The 24,500-nt window shown below is 39.5% G+C and overlaps 1 protein-coding gene across 1 annotated transcript; it reads left to right on the top strand.

The window, feature by feature from the left end:
- The first annotated feature begins 648 nt into the window (after positions 1–648).
- On the top strand, positions 649–6,226 carry LOC137259403 (A disintegrin and metalloproteinase with thrombospondin motifs 9-like). Its single transcript, XM_067797068.1, has 4 exons — positions 649–955; positions 2,486–2,769; positions 5,479–5,643; positions 6,068–6,226. The coding sequence occupies exons 1-4, from the start codon at positions 649–651 to the stop codon at positions 6,224–6,226; spliced, it is 915 nt and encodes a 304-aa protein (XP_067653169.1).
- The last annotated feature ends 18,274 nt before the right edge of the window (positions 6,227–24,500 follow it).

Raw genomic sequence — 24,500 nt, 5'->3', positions numbered from 1 at the left:
ACGTCTTCTATAACATCACCAATGAAACTGACATCTCGTGGAACATACTCGCCTTTGTGATGTATACAAACCAGTATATTGGTATGCACCTGTCTGTAGGAGTATATTGGTACGAACGTGTCTGAAGGATCTTTGGAACAAGCAAAGCAGCAAGACATGATAAAAACGACATAGGCTGTCGCTTTTGGAAGTTTGTTACAATTACATATATCAATATGTTCATCCAGACATTTTCATACCTATTCGGAGAGTTAATAATACATACTGATTATTGTCAGTGTATGTGACAGTTAGACAGGATTGGGATCTATGTGTCGCTTGGGTTTACCCCGTGGGTTAATTTGACGGTATGACATTGTGTGTGCTTTGTCATTACTTAACTGTCATGAGAAAAATCATGAAAAATGCAGACAACAATGTAATGCCAGTCCACAAGAAATCAATTCTATAACAAAGCGAGTGACGTGGCATAATCTAATTGAACCCGACACCAGTGATGACTTCACTAAATCTTATGTCATGTGATCGTGCCGTTTCAGTGTGAATCGTATTTGCATTCTTCACATATAGTGATTCGTTCTGTGGCGATAAGATCTGTTTTACCCCACCTTTCAGTTTGTCAAGATCTTACCTGGAACGTCTTTCAAGATGGAGGCAGTTATAACCTTCCAGAGATGCTTTTTCTTGGTTATCTGTATTTCAATAACGTCCAGTTTGGAGGAGACCCATTATAAAAAGTGGCAGAGTGGAGCTCCCGCCGAGTTAGGAAACCCTCAACATCTTCAGATCCAGCAAGTGTTTACACGAACAATCTGTGCCGCCCTGTGCTCCTACACGTCATGTCAAGAGTTCCAGCATTCAGACACGAGCCGCTTGTGCATCACACGACACACAGATCCAGTATCTGGTGGCGTCATTAACCCAGGAATTGGTTTGTTTGACACCTACAAACAAGGTACCGTATTCGATAGATTCTTTAACGTGAAAATATTGCAAAGTCCGTGCATTAGGTTCCTATATTCTTGGAACTGCAAGCATGAGTATTCATCGAATTAACGTTTAAGATCATAACAGAAGGAATGTTTACCATTTATGCACGAGGATGATTCATTGAGTACATGTCCACAGTCCGTTCCTTGGTGATCGCCATCTCCTTTTTGCAGTATGCTGATTCATATTGTGTTGTTTCTTTGTTGTTAGGTCAGTTGAATAGGAGAATGGCATGAAATATTAAAAGGGGTAACGCGTTACTGAACTGACAATTAACTCTGAATTCACAATCACTGAAAACGAGAATTTATGAGACTCTTTCTTTGTTGTGTTTTCGGTAAGGCAAATGGCAAGTCTTATCCTGTGTATTCCCTAAATTGAAATAATACGTTAAAATATGTATGCAAAATATCAGTGTGAAACCAAAAAAACAACGGAGGAATTTTACACAAAACACAACTGTATCAAAAGACGTGTTCAGAGTACTACTCGTAAAAGTCCGGGTTAGAATATTGGTCTTCAGTAACCCAAGCTTGTGGTTTAAGGTGACTAACAGGATCAGGCTCGTGGTCAGGCTCACTGAGCTGGTTGACACACTTGTCATCGTTTCCCCAATGTGCAGATCGATGCTCATGCTGTTGATCACTGGATTGTCTGGTTCAGATTCGATATTTTATAGACTGCAGCCATATAACTGGACGTAAAAACTCAGCTATTGTTAACAATCTGGATAACATAACACAGCTACTGTTAACAACCTGGAAAACATAACTCAGCTAGTGATAACCTGGACAACATAACTCAGCTAGTAATAACCTGGACAAGATAACTCAGCTACTGTTAACAATCTGGACAACATAACTGAGCTACTGTCAACAACCTGGACAACATAACGCACCTATTGTTAACAACCTGGACAGCATAACAGCTAATGTTAACAACATGGACAACATAACTCAGCTACTGTTAACAATCTGAAAACATAACTCACCTACTGTTAACAACATGGACAACTTAAGTCAGCTACTGCTAACACTGTTTCACGAGCTGCCAATGTTGGTAACCGTATTGTAGGCCTTTTGGCCGATAGTACGAATAGAACTTCTGTCTGTCTACCAAAGGAACCATTCACAATCCTTGAAGGGGTAGGATACAACTGATCTTTACAAATAAGTCAGGGGCCAGGGAATGTAGCATCGTTTGATGACCCGTTACCATAGGACCATGTTTCCTCCTCCCTTCACTAATGCATCATTTCCAGCCGTGGTTAGATATGACAGAGATAATACGAAATGTCATAGGAATGGAGTATCGTGTTTGTGATGCTATTACCGACCTCTGAAAGAAGCACATCTCTTAAAGACAGAGGTATGTTAATCGTAATGTTCTTGAAATCGGGGCCTAATCATCTCACGTGCTTCTCATTAAAGTTCACATTCAGGTGTCTCCAACGTTGCCTTTTAAAATGATTTTCTTGTCCTTACTATATTAACAGATCCTACGACATGTGCTGAGTTGAGGACCGCCAACCCAACTGCTCACAGTGGAGAGTATACCATCATGCCTTCAGCTCCTCAGTTCAGGGGAATACCAGTGAAGGTGTTCTGCCTGATGAATGACACACACCAGCTGGAGTATGTCACACTGCCAAATGAAAACATTGGAAACTTTCCTAAGAGGTCGAACAATAACTGTAGAAAAGAACAGTCACATCTAGTAGGTGATGGTGTTGGCTTGGATGGAGTAACAGTGTATCAGAAGATCAGAATTATACCATCGGTAGGTGCACATTTCGACTTAGATTTCTGTGATGTGATTGTGAAGGTTTACTTCTTGTAGATGTCACCAACTGCACCAAATGTGAGTCACATTGCCATGTGAGAACTTTGGAAACTAACCTGAAAAGGTAGACCACTAACTGCTGAAATGATTTGCAACATGAGAAAGATGGCATGGGTGGAGCAACAGTTTATCAGAAAATCAGAAATATGCAGATGCCCTTAGTAAGTGACAATGAGGAGTAAGTACACACACACGCACGCACGCACGCACACAAACATTATCTGAAGCCCTCTAATAGGAGGTGTAAGTACATCCCACCCCTAAAGTTATCTGGAGCCCTGCAGTGAATACTTTATTTCTGATTCTTGCGTTGTGAGTATGTCAAGAAAAGTGATGGGAGAACAGATTTGTTTTACATCTACATTGTCCATGATAAATGGAACTGGTGTTATGAAAGACAAGTGACACACAGTAAAACAGTTTTCACGGTCACACTCTATCTACAATTAAACTCAGTCAAAGTGAAAACGTCACACCCGTTTGACCGTTAGAACATAAGACCAAACGGTGCAAAAGGTGTTAATCATTCGTAAGCACCACTATGACAAAGGTCCCTAGATATCAGGTCCATGGTCTGACCATTCCGACCAGAGCTGGCACCCAAACGTCTAAGAGTGAAACTGATAACACACAACTTACATACTGTTCCCAAAGCAGGATGTCAATAACATGTATCCCACCACGTGTGTTCATAACTGCGATGCATCGCCTCCTCATGGAATGACTGATGCACCGAACCACACCATCGGGAATACGGCGCCATAACTGCACCAACATGGCACCAACTTCCTGTAAAGTTTATATGGGTTTGGTACTTAGCGATGACTCTGTCACAACCTATGTCCAATAATCAAGTCCACCTGGAGCGAAAGCCAGAAGGCACATCAAAAATCTACAGTATGCTCTGATTGTGTGTCAAGGGTCTTCAACCTTATACTCGTTTCACAAAAATCGCAATATGTAGGACTGCATTATTTTGTACTGTCCTCCTTGTGTAAGCGGCATCGTTTCACAGTTTTTAGTACGCTCCGTTATACATATTCTTAATTATAGTATATTAGACTCCGTCTGTCCGTAGGTCCGCACGCACGAACTGAAATATTTTAAAAACTGTTGATATTTCTAATATTGGTACCTAGGTTCATTACTGTAAAAGAAAGGATACTCTTAGATTTGGTGACCTTGACCTTCATTTCAAGGTCACAATGGAACTTTAAAGTTTTACTCTTGTCAGCGAGAGTCAGTGGGTTTAGTTTAGCAATATTCCAGCTATATGGTGGCGGTTTGTAAATAATCGAGTCTGGACCAGACAATCCAGTTACCAACAAAATGAGATTGTCAGCGAGAGATCTCAAGAGTGAGTGAGTTAATATTTAAGATCACATCGGCAATATTGCAGCCATATCGTGAAGCGAACCATTAATATCATACATAATAGAGAATAGTAAAAAATATGTCAACGAAGGACAGAAAAACAAGTAGATTTTCACAGATAGATATTTAAAACTAGTAATTAAATCTAAAACAATTTAACTGTAGAGGACGATACAATATAAAAACGGGCTATAGACCGCCGACAACTGAAGGTAGATAACCATACCAGGGTCCATGGGGTCCATGCGGACTTACAGTACGTTTGCTACCTGCATGGACATTAGCTGCCCATTGTACGATGGTTTAGCCGAATTTTAGTAGAACAAGTATACTTTGTTTAAAATGGGGTAAGCAAAAAATACACTATGAAAGTTTTGGGACTTAAGTACCCTCTCAGGAGGACAATGATTTTACGATACTTTAACCCTCTTAGAGGATACAACCACTAACAATACCAGTTGCCAATTTATACTACCAATCATTAAAATACATCTGTCTACAGCACATATTAATCAAAATGCAATCATGAAATCAATTTCTTTTAAAAGACAATAATTAAATGAGAACCAACAGTGGTAAAAGTGATCTTTAACAGTTTTGGCATTGAAATATTTATCCCTTGTCGTGGAGAATTCAACACAGTCAAGCAGGATATGCTTGACCGTGACTCTCTCATCACAAGGGATACGAAACGGAGGATCCTCACCTTTTAACAGGTATGTGTATATCTTTGTGACAAATACGGCATCGTCGCAAAAGAGGAGAAGACGGGGGGAAGGAGATATACCTCCAGCTCAATGCCGACAGAAGAAATAAATGGTTTAATTCTGTGTCTTAGAGGCGGAACTAGAGACGACTTCTTGTTGTACAAATCCTGAAAAAGAGGACGGCAGAGTGTATTCAGCATAGGTTAGTAAATGTACATATATAAACACTACCTTTTGACAAATTCGCATTTAAATCCGCATAAAAGTATTTAATCAATCAGCGTGTTATCGGTTAATCCTTTGATCGATCTGGACACAAGAAATGCCAAATGGGGACCTTTGTGGGGTAATGTAAGAGGCGTTACAACTAATTATACCTGTTATAAATTCATTAACTGAGCATCAAGTGAATGATGACAAATAAGGTCGATTTAAGGTAATTAACGATCGAAATGAATAATTTTAATGACGGGGTTTCATTTATGATGATCCCAATGAGAGATTTGTGTATTTTCACCCCCTAGAGTGTATGTGATCTTTAAAATAATACAGTTGTATGCTTTAGACAATGACTGTTGTGAGAACGGACACCACCTTCACCAGCGGGACCAAGACGAAGCCACATACATATGGCAGAGCAGAAGACTGTTACTCATACACAGGAACATGCAAGCGAATCGGAACCTTTCACATCAACACCCTGGGTACAGGGATGAAGTTCGCCACTGACGTAAGTGATACATTTCTGGTAGTATCAGCAATACTAAAATATAATAAAATGGGTTATAGTAAATATGAGGGATTTTTTTTCAAATATATTCTTTTGTTTTAATATTTGAATTAGGGGAATAGGGGAAGAAAATATATCTAAATGTTTGCCAAGTCTTTGAAATATCAAACACAAGCAGGATAAAATGATTTTATGTGCGTAAACAGAACTTATAGTTCAAGAACATTTAAAAGACCTCAATTTATGAAGATATGCAGAAACTGTAGTTAATCCTGTTGTTATCCTGTTGTAAGTCAAATTGAAAACCATGAATAGTCTATTAATATCACATGATTATGTCCATATCATCACCTTGCTTCCTTGATCAGAGCAAAATCAGGACTTGTTATGACAAACGCATTTTAGCAGATCTTCTCACATGCAGCTACAGTGGACTGCCTTTGGAACAAAGCCCAAAGTGCACAGTATTACCCGGACACACGATGGCGCCGTCATTGATCTGGTGTGTGGAGGCTGGTGTGGAAGATGTGATCCTGTTGGAGACATGATCCTCTACCCAAACAGTCTGGATGCTCAGCTATAGACATGCATGGACACACCCATATATGTATCGTATGATGGCACTTTGACACTGATGGACACGCCCATATATGTATCGTATGATGGCACTTTGACATTGATGGACACGCCCCTATATGTATTGGCTGATGGCACTTTGACATGCATGGACACGCCCCTTTCTGTTTCGTATTATGGCACTTTGACATGCGTGGACACGCCCCTGTATGTATCGTGTCATGGCACTTTGACATGCTTGGACACGCCCCTATATGTGTAGTACGGTGGTTGTTTGACATGCATGGACACGCCCCTATATGTATTGTATAATGGCACTTTGACATGCATGGACACGCCCCAATATCTATCGTATGGTGGTTCTTGACATGATGATTTCGTTGGTTCTTTAACAACCACGAAGACAACTTATCTGCATGAGATATTGACACTTTGTGTTCCACGTTCACGTACCCAGTTGCCTGAGACTGCCAGCTTTACTTTAGCATCTGTGATACAACACATGAATGGGAAGTATAGAAATAGTTATACGTGAATTTAAGCAAAGATATCAAGATACCGGCATTCAATATTGGCATTCCAGTGTAACATCATCTATTTTCCTTTTCCACACTTGAACCTGCAAAATACATATTGGAACTCTATTATAACAAGGACCTTATACGTATTGTAGGCAAATTACTCTGTTTAAGCCATAAGCTGAATGTTCAACAGCGTTATAATAACAATCAAAATGTGACAAATGTGATTTTCATGTTACAAAACATATATTTATTATTTTACCTGTATGTACATTCTATTCTGTACATAAAATCTGTATTTACCGACTTATTAGCATAAGTTTCCATTAAGATGAAAATTTAATCACTAATAAAAGATATCAAATGCACATCTATTGAAGTCTAGAGCAATTTTTCGAAGCATAAGCTGCTTGTATGAAAATGAACTCATTACTTTATCTGATATGTCCATCCGCAAAATATTGTTTTCAATGTTTGTACTCTTGGTCATGTGACCACAAATAAAGAAATAAACTTCTTCTTTGGTATGCTACTAGTGTTACTGTTCTTGAAAATGTTCTGCTTAATTCAAAATGTGATGCATAATTCCATTCCATCCATTGACATAATGCAATGGAATGTTATTGTACAGCCATCGGAAGGTACACGATATTTTAGATGACTTAAAGGTTGCAATTAATCTCTTTTGCCTGAAGGTAGTCAGTAGTCATAGAAGTGGATCCATGCTTAGTTCACTTGTTCTAGACAATTAAACCTGGTGAAAACTACTACTTCACAAAGTATTGGTTTCCTATTTATGAACAATCCTTACAGCATTAAGAAGTTTCTTGTGACCAAAGGAAGAAATGAACGGATTGTGATTCTGAATAGGACTGTGTCATCCCATGGGGTTCTCACTCATGCTCGGCCAAAAGTATACTGGTATTCTAGCCAACTGGCTGATGGTGGATCAATACAAAGCGATTGCCGTGTGAAATCCATTCGTTTTGCGTAACAACAACAAGAAAACTATCGTGTCATTATGTATGAACTGCCATCTGATGTGACGGTGGAAGGTACAGAGGAAGATTTCAAACAGACGCTTATGTTTTACTAATGCAACCCGACGCATAGAGAGGTTACAAAGATTATTATTATGTATTACAGATTACAGACAATATTGAGAAGACTCACAGGCAGGATATAATGATTATTATTACGTATCACAGATTACAGACAATATTGAGCAGACTCACAGGCAGGATATAATGATTATTATTACGTATTACAGATTACAGACAATATTGAGCAGACTCACAGGCGGGATATAATGATTATTATTATGTGTTACAGATTAAAGACAATATTGAGCAGACTCACAGGCAGGATATAATGATTATTATTATGTGTTACAGATTAAAGATATATGCAGCAGAGAGGGTTCGGGTGGTCCTGGGCTGGTAATGCTCATCATCAGCTCAGGGCCCTCGTCCCCTCTAAACGCAGCCCAGACAGCAAACGGGACTTCTCCCAGGAAACGCTGCCCAGTCGAACCAACCAAGAACATGAAGGTTTCCCAACACTGCACCCTTCTGCATTACCCAGAGAGTCAGAAGCGTTGTGTTCCCATTTGAGAACCCGGGCACTCTCCCGATCTGAGACAAGAGATCAGGAGGTAAACATAAAGGGCTCTCAGGACAGTGCTGAGCCTGACGACAGTGCACGAGGGATGCAAGCGAGACATTTCAAAGGCGATGTCCACATATTCATCATGGTTTTAACTCTAACTCACTCTCACTCTTCATAAAATACTGATTGCCAGCTTGATGAAGCCCAGAGATGAAGCCTAGATCTGGAGTTCTGGAACATGCTACGTTGGTACCAATGCCTTTACTGTTTTCAACACCAGCATGGTGACCATCCTTCATTTGTTGGTGATCTACAGACCGTTATATATATTGTAGTGTTGTCTCCAGTGAGTTATGCTTTAGGTGTTTTTCTATGATAGCGTTTTAGTTTTAAAGATTACGTATATCCTAAAGGGGTACAAATACATCAATAATTTATTGACATCGCTGTAAATGAAACACCGTCAATAAAAGTACTCATTTCGACATTTTGTTATCTTGAATCGACCCTTTTGACAACAGTGTATAATTCTCTCCCGCGAACGAAATTTCAACCAGAGGGATGTGCCTCAATGACGTAAAGTGAGGTATGCTTATATGGTTTGTTTTAGTATTCATCTACATTTCAGGGGATGGATTATCTTGTTTACAGGTTTGTGTAAACCTGCAATCGAGACGATTGTTTTGAAAAAGGAAAGCTTTGTGTTTTCACAATCTCCTGCCATTTAACTTTGTCGCCCGTATTGCTTATTTTCCGAAATGGTTTCATAGACGATTCTATCAAAATCGCTTGTTGTTATATGGATATAAATCGTTCTGTTACAAGTTTTGTCATGCAGAATCTTTTTGGTCTCTTTGATTCAAAACCATGTAACTACGTGCAGGAAGTAGCTATGATCATTTAGATGGATGAAAACAAAACATATTCTACTCCATTTTCAAACTGACATTGGACCGTGATGCCACGTTCTCTGTCGCGAACATTCGCCAGTTTTCACCGACTTACAAAATATAAACTAGTTTCTCCTGGTAGCAAATATGTATTTGATTGATAGACAATATGATTTTGCATGACATTGCATATAACATCAGGATTTTACTTTTGGGAGTGAGGTGGGTGTCAATATTATACTACTTAAAACTAATTACTGTCACTTCGACCGAAACCCTGACTGCTTCCGAGAAAGAAACCGTCATGTTACTAGCTGTGTCATGCAAAACCCTTTTAGTTATCAGTCATTTACTATTAAGTAGTTTTGATTTTTTTAACTAGATGGAAACAAATCTAAATAGCATATTCTGTTCTATCTTGGAAGCGAAGTAGGTGTCCAACCATCCGACGTAATACGTACAGGGTTCAACAACGCTCGCTTTGCACTCACAAACAACATATTTATCACAAACTGAGGGATCCGTGGAAATTTTGCACGGTGACACCATCACCAAACACCTGGGGACATTTGACGACAACCATGAGAAATCAGCAAATTGCCGAGTTTGTTATGCAAAGCAGCTTTCTGGCGACTTTCAATCGCTCGGTGTCAATTAACCACGCGTTTTAAAGAAAACAATGGTGTTTCGCGTACGACTAACCACAATTCTTTCATATTTAATGGCGAAAAGAGTGAAAACAAATGTGAGTTTATTCGTTCTTTAACCCCCTGGATGCCGAGTTTTTTTTCAGGCGCACATTTTCATAAAGTTTGAAAAGTGAACGTTGTGCGAGATTTGCGCTCGCGTGGTCCTGGATCTGCGTACGGCTATGAAATTGCACAGACATGTAGAATATTTGATTTCCTATCCGTTGGTATAAATATAATTGCGGCTACCTAAGGGGTTGGAGAAATAGACACTGCTAAAAGTTGTCCAAAACTTTTATGTGTGTTCAAAAACAGTAAATTTCTCAGTTTTTTATCGTGCACCAATAAAAGCACTCTGCTACGATTTTTTTAATTTGGCATCTTTACGGAAAGTGTGAGCGAAGAAAATACAGCTTGATATCTGAACGACATAAGTGTATATGAAATGGATGTATGTGCTAATGCATAACGTCATACTCACAAAATCAAAAATGACCTGCAATAAATGTCAAAAATCGATTTTCTACTATGACGTCAAACGTCGACAGAGAGGTCATGCACGTATAAAGATAAGGGGGCATAACTCAGCTATGGTTTACATTAGTTCAATGTAACTCCGATCACATGGAGAGAATTTGCTGTGGATATGGACAGTATATTTTCGTGATGTTTTGTTCACAGTGAACCAAACTATTCCAATACAAATTTCCCCAATGTGAGAGGATACCTTTTGGTAGTTTCACAATTTGTAAGAAAAGATGCAAGTGTACTACATCAAAAATCAGGCAATAGCGATTTGGATGTCCCTATCCGATACATATTTTAGTTCTTAGATTCCCATATTCTCCTGTTTGTGTATATGTATTTTTATTAATTTTCCGTCATTATATACCGGAGTAACAGCCACATTTTCAAACGTAGTGAAATAACTGAAAATAATGCGACATTTTAGTTGACGTCACGGCATGTTTGGTGCATTTTGTGACGTCGGAAAAAGACTACTCTGGTTGCTGATTAGTATATATCTAACCTAATTTCCACTCAATGTGTAACAGATCTCGGCTTCTGTGTCAGAATTCAACACGTTTTAGCCAAAATATAATGATTGGTTTTATCACTGAAATAGTTTCCTGAACTTATCAACAATTACACGGTTTTACTACATATCTTATTGTGAGCAACACGCGCACCTGCCTAGCATCAATTTAGCATAAATGAAAATTTCACAACACCTGAATATTCATTGAGTATTCATTTAGGAAAAAGACTTTTCTTCTCATGATTATGAAATCAATTCCCTTCATAAGTATGCACCGAAAGGTACAAAGAGATCGCTTTTTCAGTAAAGAAGTATTAGAAAATGGACGTAATGCTTGTCCAAATTAAGACTTGACCTGATGTATATATTTTTAACAATTTCCGTATGAATATTGTTTGAGTTAGACATTCTGCCATCAGATATATTTTAATCGCATTTGAATTGACTTTATTATCGAAAAACAATGGTAATGAATCATGAAACGTTTTTGACAAAATCGCACTTGGCAATCAATATTCATAATAGTTTTGTCTATAAAAATGACACAAACCAATACAATGAACAAGACAATTCCTTTAAAGAGTAGTATGTGTGCCCCTACATTTGATAAAATGTACAAATCATTTTCATTAATATTATCCGTTCTACTTATAAGTTGGAATTAAATCGCTGTTTATGAACCTGTTCGTATGAAACTGCAATATTTGTCCCAACGTATTGAACATTGTATATCACAGTTAACTAAAGCACATGTTGCAGTAATGGCTACGTGTGATCTTCCAACACTTGTGTAGAGGCTTAAAATGTGGTATAATACACTTACTGAGTCAATGTCCCATGTAAATATTATTCAAACAATCAAAAGCTTTCAAAGAATATAAACGGATACCTCATATCCACACATGCTATGGTGTTGAACATGGATATATGTAGATACTGAAATCAATTTCATGAAAAAATACCCGAACGATGCCCAAAATATACACCACAATACTAAAAGTGCAATCGGACTGGTATGGGCATTGTGTTTGCTCTTGTTCAACCGACCCTCACCTCAAAGAAATTGCCTAATATGTGCAACAATGTTGACGTGTGACATCACTACCGATGACCGATTTCTTTCAAAATGGCGGCTTCGCTGAGAAGGGTGCACAGGATTTTGCGACGACTTTTTGCTTGATTCAGGGATCTTTTGTATATAAATGTGAGATGTAAGTAATCAGAATTATTCTGACTGTCTGTGTATTGTGATATGTTCTTATCGTTTACATTGTAAGTGACGGAAGAAGCCAGAAATGCCGATAAGTACCGTTGTCGTTCTGCGTGATTTTGAGTCAGTCATGGCGTCACGCTGCACTAAAAGTTTGACAGTTTCTTATGAATTACCAAATTATTTCATTGTATCTATTTTCAATTTGCTATTTTTTGCCACGATACTCTTCCCCTGAACATACTAAGCGTATTGAGCCATTGTAAGCAATGATTAGAGTGCTGGATGTTGGAAAATTTCCGAAAATGCTACGCAGTGTAAAATTGGAATTTTTCTTTGTTTACATTTCAGTCAAGCGCTGTCTTTCGAGCACAGCGTTCGTTTTCATACAAAATATATTTCGTTTCGTTTTGTCTAGACAGTTGGTATTGGTGACAAAGACCATTTGTAATTTGATTCTAAGATGCTTGGGGAATTCAATGATGCATTTGTCGCAGCTAACAATGAAGTATACATGATGTAATAGGCTTCTCAATCCCGGCCTTCTCGAAACGTGATTTTGTAAACACTATCCAATATGGCGGAAAGCGCACTTCGGCGTTCGTGTAAGTGTATTTTCGAAAACATCCCAACCGATTCTAGGTACATCGGTGACGTTTCAGAATTATCATTCCTGGTTACATGAAAACTTGATATCAGTGATCATTAATATGCTATTTTTGAAATTCATTACTCCCAGTACTTATCCGATTTTCACATTTCAAAACATACTGCAAATAATGCTGTGAATCTCGATTTTGTACAGTTTGAAAAATGGCGACATTTACGATGAAGCCTATTTTGAAAGGCGATTTTAAGCACTTTAACTTGGTCTAAGATAATAGTGGATGGTATCAAGAAACTGGGAATTTTCCGCAGAATTCAAAACTGTGAAGTATTTATATATGCGTGGTATATTTAGAATTTTATTGGACTTCCAAGTGAGGTATGTAGAGGAAGGACATATATGTCCCTGTGGCATCCAGGGGGTTAAAGTAAGAGCTGCGATAGTCCAGTATTTTTACTGTCCTTCGATGACAGCTTTCTACAGAAGCGTATTAGGGCCACGGTTAATATCTCCTACGTAGGACTTACTATCTCCTACGTAGGACTTAATATAACGTTCAGTATTACCGAAGCATTACTAACGTATCATTAAAGTAGTGTGTTATAATCTGATCATACAGGATTCTCCATATGGGAACAACATATGTCTAGAGGTCGACTGTCCTCACAAGCCATTCATAATCAGTTACGGGCTGCCAGTCTCCATTCTCGACGTCCATATCGTGGGCCAATATTGACGCCGTTTCATCAACGTCACCTCTAATGGACTCAGAGAGACTGGAATGAAGTCATCTTTAGCGATGGATCCAGGTTTACCGTCAGATTCGCGGACGGCAGGCATAGAGTCTGGAGACGACGTCTTGAACGATAAGCCCAATGTTGTGTACAGGAAGTCGACAGATTCTGGGACGGAAGTTGCATGGTGTGGGAACAATCGTTCCCGACTTCTGGTCATCCGTGGAAACCTCACAGCTACTGCATACCGTGACCAGGTGTTCACCCCTGAACTCGTTCCTTTCATGGCGGTTCATGGCCCAGGTCTATAGTTCCAGCATGATAATGCTCGGCCGCATACCGCGATGTTGACACGAAATTTCCTTCAAAACACTGGAATCAACATCATGGACTGGTCATCGAGGTCTCCTGACCTTAATCCTATAGAGCATGTGTGGTCTGCACTTGGGAGAAGGCTTTCTGGTCTTAGGAACCAACCTCAAAATATGCAGGAACTTGGCGCTGCCTTGCAAGAGCAATGGCGCGGAATCACCAACCACGCCTTCATAAGCATCAGGCAATGGATGAGGAGATGATGTTTGGCATTGGTGAATGCGCGGGGCAGCCACACACAATATTGAACAGAGAAATTTCGAATTTATGTTCTTGTGACTAGACATTCTGTATACCCATGTTTTGGAACGGCGGTGTAGCCTAATGGAACTAATTGTGGCACTGTCGGTGTATCGAGTACATCACACAGATCTCGGCAATGAAATAATAACAATTTAACCAACTGTGCCATCTCTTGCTCTTTTATAGTGCTCCAAAGAAAGAATGTGAAGTTTCTTTTTTGACTTGTTTTCGAAGTGTCTCAAGAGACTTTTATTCCTGAATATGTGGATTTGAAAGCGCATAGATAATGACGGTATTACACTGTAGTCAATATGAATAATTCCTGTCAATAGTACGGTTTAAGCATCGGTTGATAGATTGCATGTTCTGTTTCTGAATAAGTCAGACATCGTTTTCTGTTTTTAAAGTGACTCAAGAGATTTCGCTTCCAGGAGGTACACTCGTAAAGGTGCTTAGGTAATGATGCTGTTGCACAGTATAATATATGAATTATTTCTATCAATGGTGTGGTGTAAGGTTTAGTTGCCAGATAGATTTTACTCAGTAATATTGGCCCTGAAAAATATACAGTATGTAGTATTTTGAGCACTTGTACATTTGTATGTATTTTACGGACACTGAATACATTTCTCAGACAAACAGCTGTTGGTGTTACTTCATGTACGTTGTCTTAATACAGAGGTTTGACAATGTGTGTTCATTTATTACAATTTTGGACAGACGTGACAAATACAGTGGAAGCTGTGTAAATCGGCAGCTGTCAAATTCGGCAAGTTATCATCACCAGCAGTGGCGAGAGTGCGATCGTCAATAATGACAATGTGGAAGAGTTTAAGGCACGCCTACCAACATTGATTGATGGTTATTCTGCAGATGACATTTTCAATTGTGCCGAAACTGGCCTGTTCTTTCGCACACTACCAGACAAGACTCTTGCTAAAAGGTGTGAATGTGCCAAAGGTGGTTTAGTGACTCCGGACTCCAACACAAATATACCAGTACAGATAAAAGCTCCTCACAACACGACGGAACACACGGGTGGCAGGTACGAGACAGCTTATTACCGAAACTGTACTAACACGCATACGACTGCTGATTTTGTCACCAGTGACATGGCCATCCCTACAGAAAACCGCGACACACAGGAAGATCAACTGTTGACGGCAATAACCAGGGAAGAAGACAAAATGATATCTTCCTCCGACAAAGAGACAGAGGTTCCAGTTGAGCAGTCCTCGATGACAATGAGAGACTTTATTGTACGGTAATGAAGCACTTTGCTTTGTCAAGCGAGACGCGCTTGCTGCCTGACATTGAAATTTAGAAAGTGTTGCCGAGATAATCGTTCTCGAATCATCAGTTGTGAATAGACAAACCAATATGTCTGAATGTGTTTCAAATGTGTTGAAAATGTGTGAATGAAAGTGAATATGAGCTGAAATATTTGTCCTGTGTATAGCATTGTCAATTGGTACAGTAAGTGAAGGTAATTGATATAACAATGTTCAGTTCTAATCGTACGTAACCATGTCAGCTCTAAAATTCGTCATGTTGTTCAAACCGGATAATTTCATCAGTTCCAAAGGGATCCGATTTAGACAGCTTCCACTGCAGTACATGTCGAGTCCATGGTATTGATAACATATTCAGGACTTGTTCAAATTGGTTCCATAGCTTTAGCAACATGTTCATGACCTGTATCGGTTCCATGATATTAAAAATTGCTACGGTTAATAATTTGCAGTGACAAAAGGTATACGAAATCTCCTCACAACCAACAAAATATAACAGAGACAAATCTAAAATAACAAATAATAATATGTACATATGTCGAATGATGACACAAGCCCATTATTACTCTGTGTTTAAGTGAGTGTGTGTGTGTGTATGTGTGTGTGCGTGTTTGTTTGTGTGCTTGTGTGAACACAACAACCAGCCATATATATACAGTCACCGATTCTTGAGCATTCCAGCGAAGCATGGAACCTTCGCGACCTGTCGTGTGTTTACCTACAGTCCAATCACACCAAAGGGAGGTAACTCTAAAGGGCTACCTTAAGGGCGTGCCGCTAACACACTGTGACCGATAATATGAAATGTGTCCCCATAATAACTATCACTCAAACCTCTAAATATTGTGGTCCAATAATAATAGCTTTATCAATAATAATACAAACTACAGACAATACACTCTCGTAAAACAACATATTCAAGACGTGCACCTGTCGGTTCCATGGTATTAATAACATATTCATAGGGGCAGTAAGCGTAACGTCAGTGTGTAATGAGTCATCCCGGACAATATGCATCAACTGTTAATGTTATGTTATCGTAAAGACTCACCCGTTGTTAGCTCTGCCTCCTATAATATATACACGATATTATATGAGTGCTCATGTGACAGTATGCCTAAATTTTGTTATTTTCCGAGCACGAGCGAGGGAAGGGGATATTTTGGCACGAGAGTTTCACGGCATACTCCGTAATATTCCAACTATATGTAACTAATCATGTCTGGACCAGATATCCAGAGATCAACATCATGAGCATCGACATTCAAAACTGTGAACCGATGACATGTGTCAACCAAGTCAGTGATTCTATAACCCTTTTGTTGTGGCCTTTACGGCGGTTGAATTACGGTACGATTACTTAACCCCCTTTAGCGTGCTGTATTACCATTATTTCAAAGAATATTATTCCTACCACACTCTTAATTGTTGGCTAATTTGCGTACACTAGCAGCTGTTGGGAGGGTGGAACCGTGCAGGAAGCAGAGCTGTTGTAAGTCCTCACAGTTCCTGGGTATGGTGCCTAACCTTAGTCGCTAGTGATCTATAGTCAAAGGCGAGCCACCTCCTCGTGGTGGGTGCTGGGTAACACTAAGAGCTCACCGACACCCCCGTAGTGGACCCGGGGGATATTTGGTCCACCAACCCGTTTGCCGTGGGTTGCGGCCGTGTCGGTGGAGGACGAGAGTCTTGGGGTTGAGGGCACTGGGAGCCTGTGACCGTGTTCCCTTTGCTCAACACACTCCTTCGACCCTTACTTCACCAAGACGGGAGGTTGAATGGGCCCGGTTCAACCAATTGGCTGGTCAAGATCTGAGTGTTACATTAGGTAATGTTAAAAAATTTAAAATTATATTCTTGTAAGTCTTTAACTTTAATTTTTCTGCTGGAGTATATCATCCGGGTATCCTTGGTGCTGCAAGCTGGAGACCCGCTTGCTTTAGCATTGTCCTTGTGATACTCCGTGGGAGGAGCTCGGATGATGAACCATATTAAACTAACTATGGCGTATGAAATCCCAACAAAAAAACCCAAAATGTCCACTTGATATTGACCCTGTTGATACTGACCATAGACCGTCTGCATCGATTGAGTATTGGCCGCGTTTCATTGTGATTGAGACTCCTGACATGACACCGTTGAAGCTCTTTGCTGTATCCAAGGGTATTCAAGGTATTGGTGGAGATGTGAAGAACATAAGACGTTTACGTTCGGGTACCCTGCTAGTTGAGTGCGGGAAAAAGCGGCATGCAACCAACTTGATGAACATGAAATCTTTCGTGGGCATTCCGGTCACGGTCTCTGCTCTCAAGACCTTAAAAACTAGTAATGGTATCATCAGAGATCGTGATCGATTGTTTGCTGATATGTCCGAAATTGACATAGCATCAGAAATGGAAGATCAAGGTGTGCTGTATGTCAAGCGCCTTTCAACCCGAAAAAAACAATGAAATATTCCAAACTAATACCTATCTGTTTACTTTCTCATGTCCAAATGCTCCTAAATCAGTGAAGGCAGGCCATTGTAACATCCAAGTTGACACCTACATCCCCAACCCGCTCAGGTGTTTTAAATGCCAGAAATATGGACACGGTGTAAATACTTGAACGCTGTCTGTTGTGTGGGCTCACGGTGGTGAGAAAACACGCACAACAGAAGATTGTGACTGTGATTTTAAAAAAATACACCAGCTGCTCAGGCGACCATTCCTCATTTTCTAAACAGTGTCCTATTTGGAAAGAACAAATGGAGATCAACAAAATCAATTTTACTCAAAATATCTCTTTTTCTGAGGCCAAAAACTGGTAAAGAAATCTGCTCACTGTGATGAGAAAACACACACAACAGAAAATTGTGACAGCTTTGTGGAAGTATGTACGGATCGACACCTACCTCGCTTCCAAGACAGAAGATTCTATTTAGATTTGCTTTCAAGTTACAAAAATCAAAACTACTTACTAGTTGAAGTATATGATTGATGACCAAAAAGATTTTGCAGGACACACTTGCAACATAAGGATTTCTTCCTCGGAAGCGATCGAGGCTGTGGTCGAAGTGACAATAATACTGTAAGCAGTAATACAATGACACCCACCTCGTTTTCAAGAGTGAAGTTTTTTTGCTATAAGCAATGTCATGAAAAATCCTATTGTGTTTCAATCAAATGCATTATTTTACCACCAGCGGAAAGTAGTTTCGATTTTGTAACTCGGTGAAAACAATCCTAAATAGCATTTTATTTTCTGTTCTCCACAGGGCGCGGCCATATTTTGAAAACATGGGGTCACAGTCTAAAGTCACTTTGAGAAACAATTAGATTATGGTGTGTTTTCATCAAGTTAAAAGATCAAACCTACTTCCTGTTCGTGGTTAAATAGTTTTGTAATCACGACCAAAAAGATTTTGCATGGCAGAACGATTTATAAACATTAGGACAACAAGCGATTTTGACAGAATCGGCTATGCAAACAAGTTTTATCTCGGGAAATATGCAAAGCAGGTGACAATATTATAAATGGCAGTAGATTGTGAAAACATGAAGCTTTCATTTTTCAAAACAATTGTTACGATTGCAGCTTTAGGCAAACATATAAACAAGGTCATCTACATTATGTACATGAATTCTACAGCAACCCACATTGGTAAACTACACATTACGTCACGGAGGCGTGCCCCTCTGAAAGGTTTAAGTGAAAAGCATAGTTATTATTACCTTGCCAAGCTCTGTCCTGTTTCAACGCTGTGTAACCAGAACGCTGCGGTCACTACCTCAGGAGCCAAATTCCGCCATCCCAGTTCTTTGTAGTATTTTCTTATAGACGTATACAGAAAATAGATTTTTTACAGGTGTGGAGTAGGGGAAAGAGTCAGTAGAGATTATCCTTCAAAACGTCATATATACATCTAACAATCTTTTATCATTGAGTGCAACCAAAACGTTACAAAAGGCCATAATTTCTAGACGGAATTACATCACCTTTGTCCGGAGTTCCAAATATCTGACACCGAAAGCCAGTCAGTTTAAACTCAAAGGAAATAACCCTTGTGTTTTACCATGATGCATGATGTAACATATTCGCATGTTCAGGGTCTGTTAACATCTGTCCTAGTGACGAGAACAAGTCTGAATTCATAAACACTTTAAGTGCAAAGTTCAAATGTGTTTTATTTTAATAACACATATATTTGTTTCAGAATTATGTAAAAAATCACAAATGGCAGGCAGACCCAACACGCCTATGGTATGCGCCGTTGCCTGTGCTGTCGCTTCACGATAGAAAATATTTTTCATTTCACGTCTCACAAAATATATACTTTGATATGGCACTGTTCGTCATCGTATACCTTTTCTTTAGTGAAACAAATGTGGACAACTTTAAAGTTTATGTACGGCCTTATGAATAGTACTGGCAGAGCGGATGGAGAAATAACCTGGCTCAGGCAGTTTGAGTCTATGAAGAAAGGTTACATGCAGTGCAGTAATATTCCAATTATGTAATGTCAAAAACTGTTACAGTAGTCATGGGCGATGTGAACAGACTTAAGAAATAACGATTTGGTTCGTGTGGTGTATTTGGTTGTGGTCCAATTACCTGACAATCCGGTGATGATATACATGAACGAGGTGTGTACTATGAGTATATGAGTAGATTTGTAAGAAATATATGTCCTAAATTAAGCGACGCAATGATCCAAGATGAGATGATGTCATGCAGTTTGACCGGGGTTGCTGCATCGGATGGCCACGAGTGACAACTCATACGCAAGACTGGTTCATCCGGGTCACTCATCTAAGGAACCAAGCTCAAACAGCAACAGTAATAGCAGCCTTAGTTCATGCATCAAGGCAAGCAGTGTCCAGCGACACCATTATTTGGCGTCGTCTTCTCACTGCTGCCATCAGTTGCAGGCGTCCATATGTGAGGGCAATATTAACACGTCAACAACAAACTTTGGTGGATTTGGTATTTGGTTCAGAACAACATTAACGTTCTTCCATGGCCGTCACTAAACATTCAGGGACGAAATCAGACGAAGGATTGCTGCAGGTAGAAACCCTCTTACTCTGTTGGAACAGAGATTGGTGTTTAAGTGGAACCATTCACTTGTCTCGGCATTCTTGTGGACTTTACCACACGGTACCACAGTCGGACACGTGTCGTCTACGTTTTATAGGGAAACGCCTGTCTTCTTTGTTTGACAGCGAAGTATCTGTGTCTTCTTTCTTTGACATTGAAACGCCTGACTGTGTCTTCTCTGATAGCGAAACGTTTGTGTCTTCTTTGTTTGACATCGAAACACCCGTGTCTTCTTTATTTGACAGCAGAACAGCTGTATCTTCTTTGTTTGACAGCGAAACACCTAGCTCTGTCTTCTTTGTTTGACAACAAAACACCTGTGTCTTCTTTGTTTGACATCACAAAATACCATAATCGGACATGTGTCGTCTATGCTTTATAGCAAAACGCCTGTCTTCTTTGTTTGAAAACAAAACAGCTGTGTCTTCTTTGACATCAAACATCTGGCTTTGTCTTCTTTGACAGCAAAACATCTGTGTCTTCTTTGTTTGATAGCAAAACATCTGTGTCTCCTTTGTTTGAAAGCAAAACAGCTATGTCTTCTTGTTTGACAGCAAAACAGCTGTGTCTTCTTTGTTTGACATCGAAACTGTTGTGTCTTCTTTGTTTGACAGCGATTCATAATGAATCGACAATGCTTGCAGAAGATATGTCTGATGAATATGAACAATTGCAGCTACTTTTGTGTCATGATTCGATGATTTGAGGAGTATATTTATTATTTTTTTAAAATGAGGGGTAATGGCACAGTGGTTGCTATCCACATGTACACGCGCAAAATGAAAGTCATATTACGCTTTAATACTCACAAACACACACAAACGTTCCAAACAAGCTTTCCGTTTAGCATTCTAATCTGCAACTTTACGTTTCAGATAGCCTACGTTGGACTGAATCCCGATGGCGAAGAAAAGCGGCGTCCAAAAGCGTGATAGAAGTAAGTGTAGTTGCGTGATATGCTATCAAGTTAGACAACCCACGATCAGCTTAATGTTAACATCATTACTAACGCAAGTTTTGCGCCAACGTGCAAACATAATCCTCAGCTGGTGCCTTAGAAGTGGTCGTAAAGAAGCTCTCAGCTATGGTGCCACTTGGTACCAGCTCAGCTATTTAACCAGCTACTCGTATGGTCTCCTGGAATGTGAACTAGCAAAACAGAACTAGGAAAATCTATGGAAACCTATGGAACTCAAATTGTCATATAAATCGTGTATGGTAAGGTAGGTCAGGTATAGCACCAGGTCCCTCAGTGGGTATGGTAAGTCATAGTTGTCAGTGTTGAGTGTTCAGTCTACTTTTAAATCGAGGAGTATTTCGATAGCAACAAACATGTCACTTCACTGTTATATTTCAGACTATGCTGTCTCTAGTACAGCTGGTAAACCGGAGCATCTCAAACAAGAATGTTTTAAAGATTTGATTAACTCCAAAACCTGAAAGTTTGATTTAAAACCTGACACTTTGGTTTAATTTGAATCACAACAATAATAATAATTTTTGGCTCTAAGAATCCAACACGATGCTGCTCTCTGGCGTTACATCATTGCCCTGAAGGAATTACACTTTCAAAGCTGCTACTAAGTGCTACGCGCGACCGTATCAATCAGTATATCCGCTTCTCGGGTGTCTGTTTTAAACAGCCAAGTGGACTGGTCACTTATGTTTGAACATATCTGGTGGATGTTGAACGAAAACATTAATACCTTTCATGAAATGTTAAATATTAATGTCATTTTAAGGCCATTCACTCCCAGCATGAATTGTTTCATTTGCAAAGTTGTGTATCAAAGTCGGGCACAGGGAACGTAGCAATAGATGTCTGTGTTTCTATATTTCGCCTGGATATAGCTGAATGTGGACAATGTGATGATAGATGAACACATTCGTGCTTCAGGATTCTTCATCGGCATTTCCATGACACTGTGCGTCGCCCTGATAATCACCGGTAAGTTTTTGGTTGTTGATTCAGTATCAGACTAGCCCTTCCATCTCGGGAAATAATTTACACTCGGTCAGAATAAATCTCACTGTGAACACCGGTGTTTTAAATCTAAAACATTTGAGTATCAGTTATCAGGTTCCTGCATCATGATCTTATCCAGCCAAAACATATGCTGAAATGGATTTTAGTCTCGATTGTATTCAAATGTGAACCAGACAAAGTGCACTTTCACGGACTTTTACTTCATACCTTTATGTGTAAGTTCATTTTGTGGCAACATAAGGTTATTTGGACGTTTCTTGGTGTTTAAACGAACATCTCGCTCGTCCATTCAAATAGTTTCTGATTTGGATATATTGTACGTGGTGAATCATCTTGATTACAGAAGACTGTAATAAAACTAGCAAAGCGTTTCATTCACTATTTTAATTAGTTAATTAATTAATATAATTTAGCATATATGTGTATATATTACAGGAGCACTGTACTTACGCGGCTAAATAGGCAGCAACATACTATACGTATATCTGATTGTGCTCGGTGTCCTCCAAATCATCATCTTCGTAGTGTTGTGCAGCGAGCTCCTGTTACGTTCTTCCATGTGGATGGCACTCGTCGCAGTACTTTTGTGCACTGGCTGTTTAATCGCAGGTTAGTCAAAGGGTTTTTATGGTTTCACATCATAGAAAGTCATGATTATAGAACCAAGGATTTAACAACACGCTGCAAAACCTTTGTGGCATTTACAAACATTTTTTTCTTCCAGGAAGACGTTTTCTCGACGTTGCTGAATAGAAGTCCTTCCACCATATAGAGCATCTCCCAGGGGTTCATTGTTGCCACCTGACTATTTAATGGTTCATCGTAATCGTCACTGAAGTTTCGTCGTAATACTGTGACATCCCGTTTGGGTTTAAATTTATGTGATGCATATGTGCAAGATGACTCAATATTATCCTTGAAGCACCAAAGCGCACCACGTCAACTTATTGCTGCCGGAGAGGACAAACTTAAGTTGAGGTGTTGTGTATGTCCAATATCAAAGGTTAAGAGATAAGTAATTGCTGCATTATTTTGGCAGCTTAGTGGAGCTTATTTGGAGAACATTTCGGGTACATCGTTGTAAGTTTCAGGTCAAAATTTACAAGGAAATAATTTACCGGGACATTGCAAGTTCATTGCTCCTTTATCACAATTCAATAAAGACACCAAGATTAGCAAAACTCACCATTTGATCATCACCTTAAGGTCAGCACGGTTGAATCTGTTTTTCATTGTAAATCCAGTATTGGTTAATGGTTAAATTAGAGATATGAAACTACAGCAGTTCTAATAGTTACAGCCATTTGACATTCTCCTCCTTTTACCTGTGAGTAAATAAAGTCTTATAAGTACAAATGTTTGCTTTCCTGTGAAAATACGTGTTCATTGTACCCGCGTTGTACCTCAGGAACAGATCCTGCCAGTCGGATGGTACCGCTGGAACAACTAAGTGAACTAACGTGAACATCCGAAGTTTCTTTCGACCCGTGCAGATCCGGGGTGGAATAGGTGTTCAGCGACCCATGCTTGACACAAAAAGCAACGGGGGATCGGGTGACCAGTTTCGTTGACTTGGTTGATACCAGTCATCGGTTTCCAGTTGCGCAGGTCATTTTCTTTATCACTGGATTGTCTGATCCAAACTCGATTATTTACAGACAGCCACCATATAGATGGAACGTTGCCGAAAGAGTGTCCCTACCATCGTCGTGTAAATGGCTCACTCTCTGTCTTCTGCACTTAAACGTGAGATCGCTCTGATGGTTTTGGGTGATTTGACCTTTTTGATTGAGAGAATTTGAATAATGGTATTAGCATGGAGATTCCACGGAAAAGAGAAAAACGATTTTTGTTTGTTTTGGTTTTCGGTAGTTTTATGGCGATGTCGTATTGACCACAGTCGGTTTACCCATGACTATCTGCTGAAAACGGATGTAGATGGACCTCTCTCTTGCCGTGAAGTGTTCACCATCAAGCATATACTGTTTGACTGTGTTACATTCCGACTGC

This window comes from Haliotis asinina, chromosome 13 (genome assembly GCF_037392515.1).
Source record: "Haliotis asinina isolate JCU_RB_2024 chromosome 13, JCU_Hal_asi_v2, whole genome shotgun sequence".
Taxonomy (NCBI): domain Eukaryota; kingdom Metazoa; phylum Mollusca; class Gastropoda; order Lepetellida; family Haliotidae; genus Haliotis; species Haliotis asinina.
The sequence above is the reverse complement of the archived record's forward strand: the minus strand, read 5'-3'. Positions and strand labels throughout refer to the sequence as shown.

Bases quoted from the DNA above. Each gene is read 5' to 3' on its own strand.
- LOC137259403 (XM_067797068.1), top strand. From the start codon at position 649: ATGGAGGCAGTTATAACCTTCCAGAGATGCTTTTTCTTGGTTATCTGT. The intron at 956-2,485 runs GTACCGTATTCG...CTATATTAACAG, and splicing joins GTTTGACACCTACAAACAAG to ATCCTACGACATGTGCTGAG. The intron at 5,644-6,067 runs GTAAGTGATACA...TCTCACATGCAG, and splicing joins GGATGAAGTTCGCCACTGAC to CTACAGTGGACTGCCTTTGG.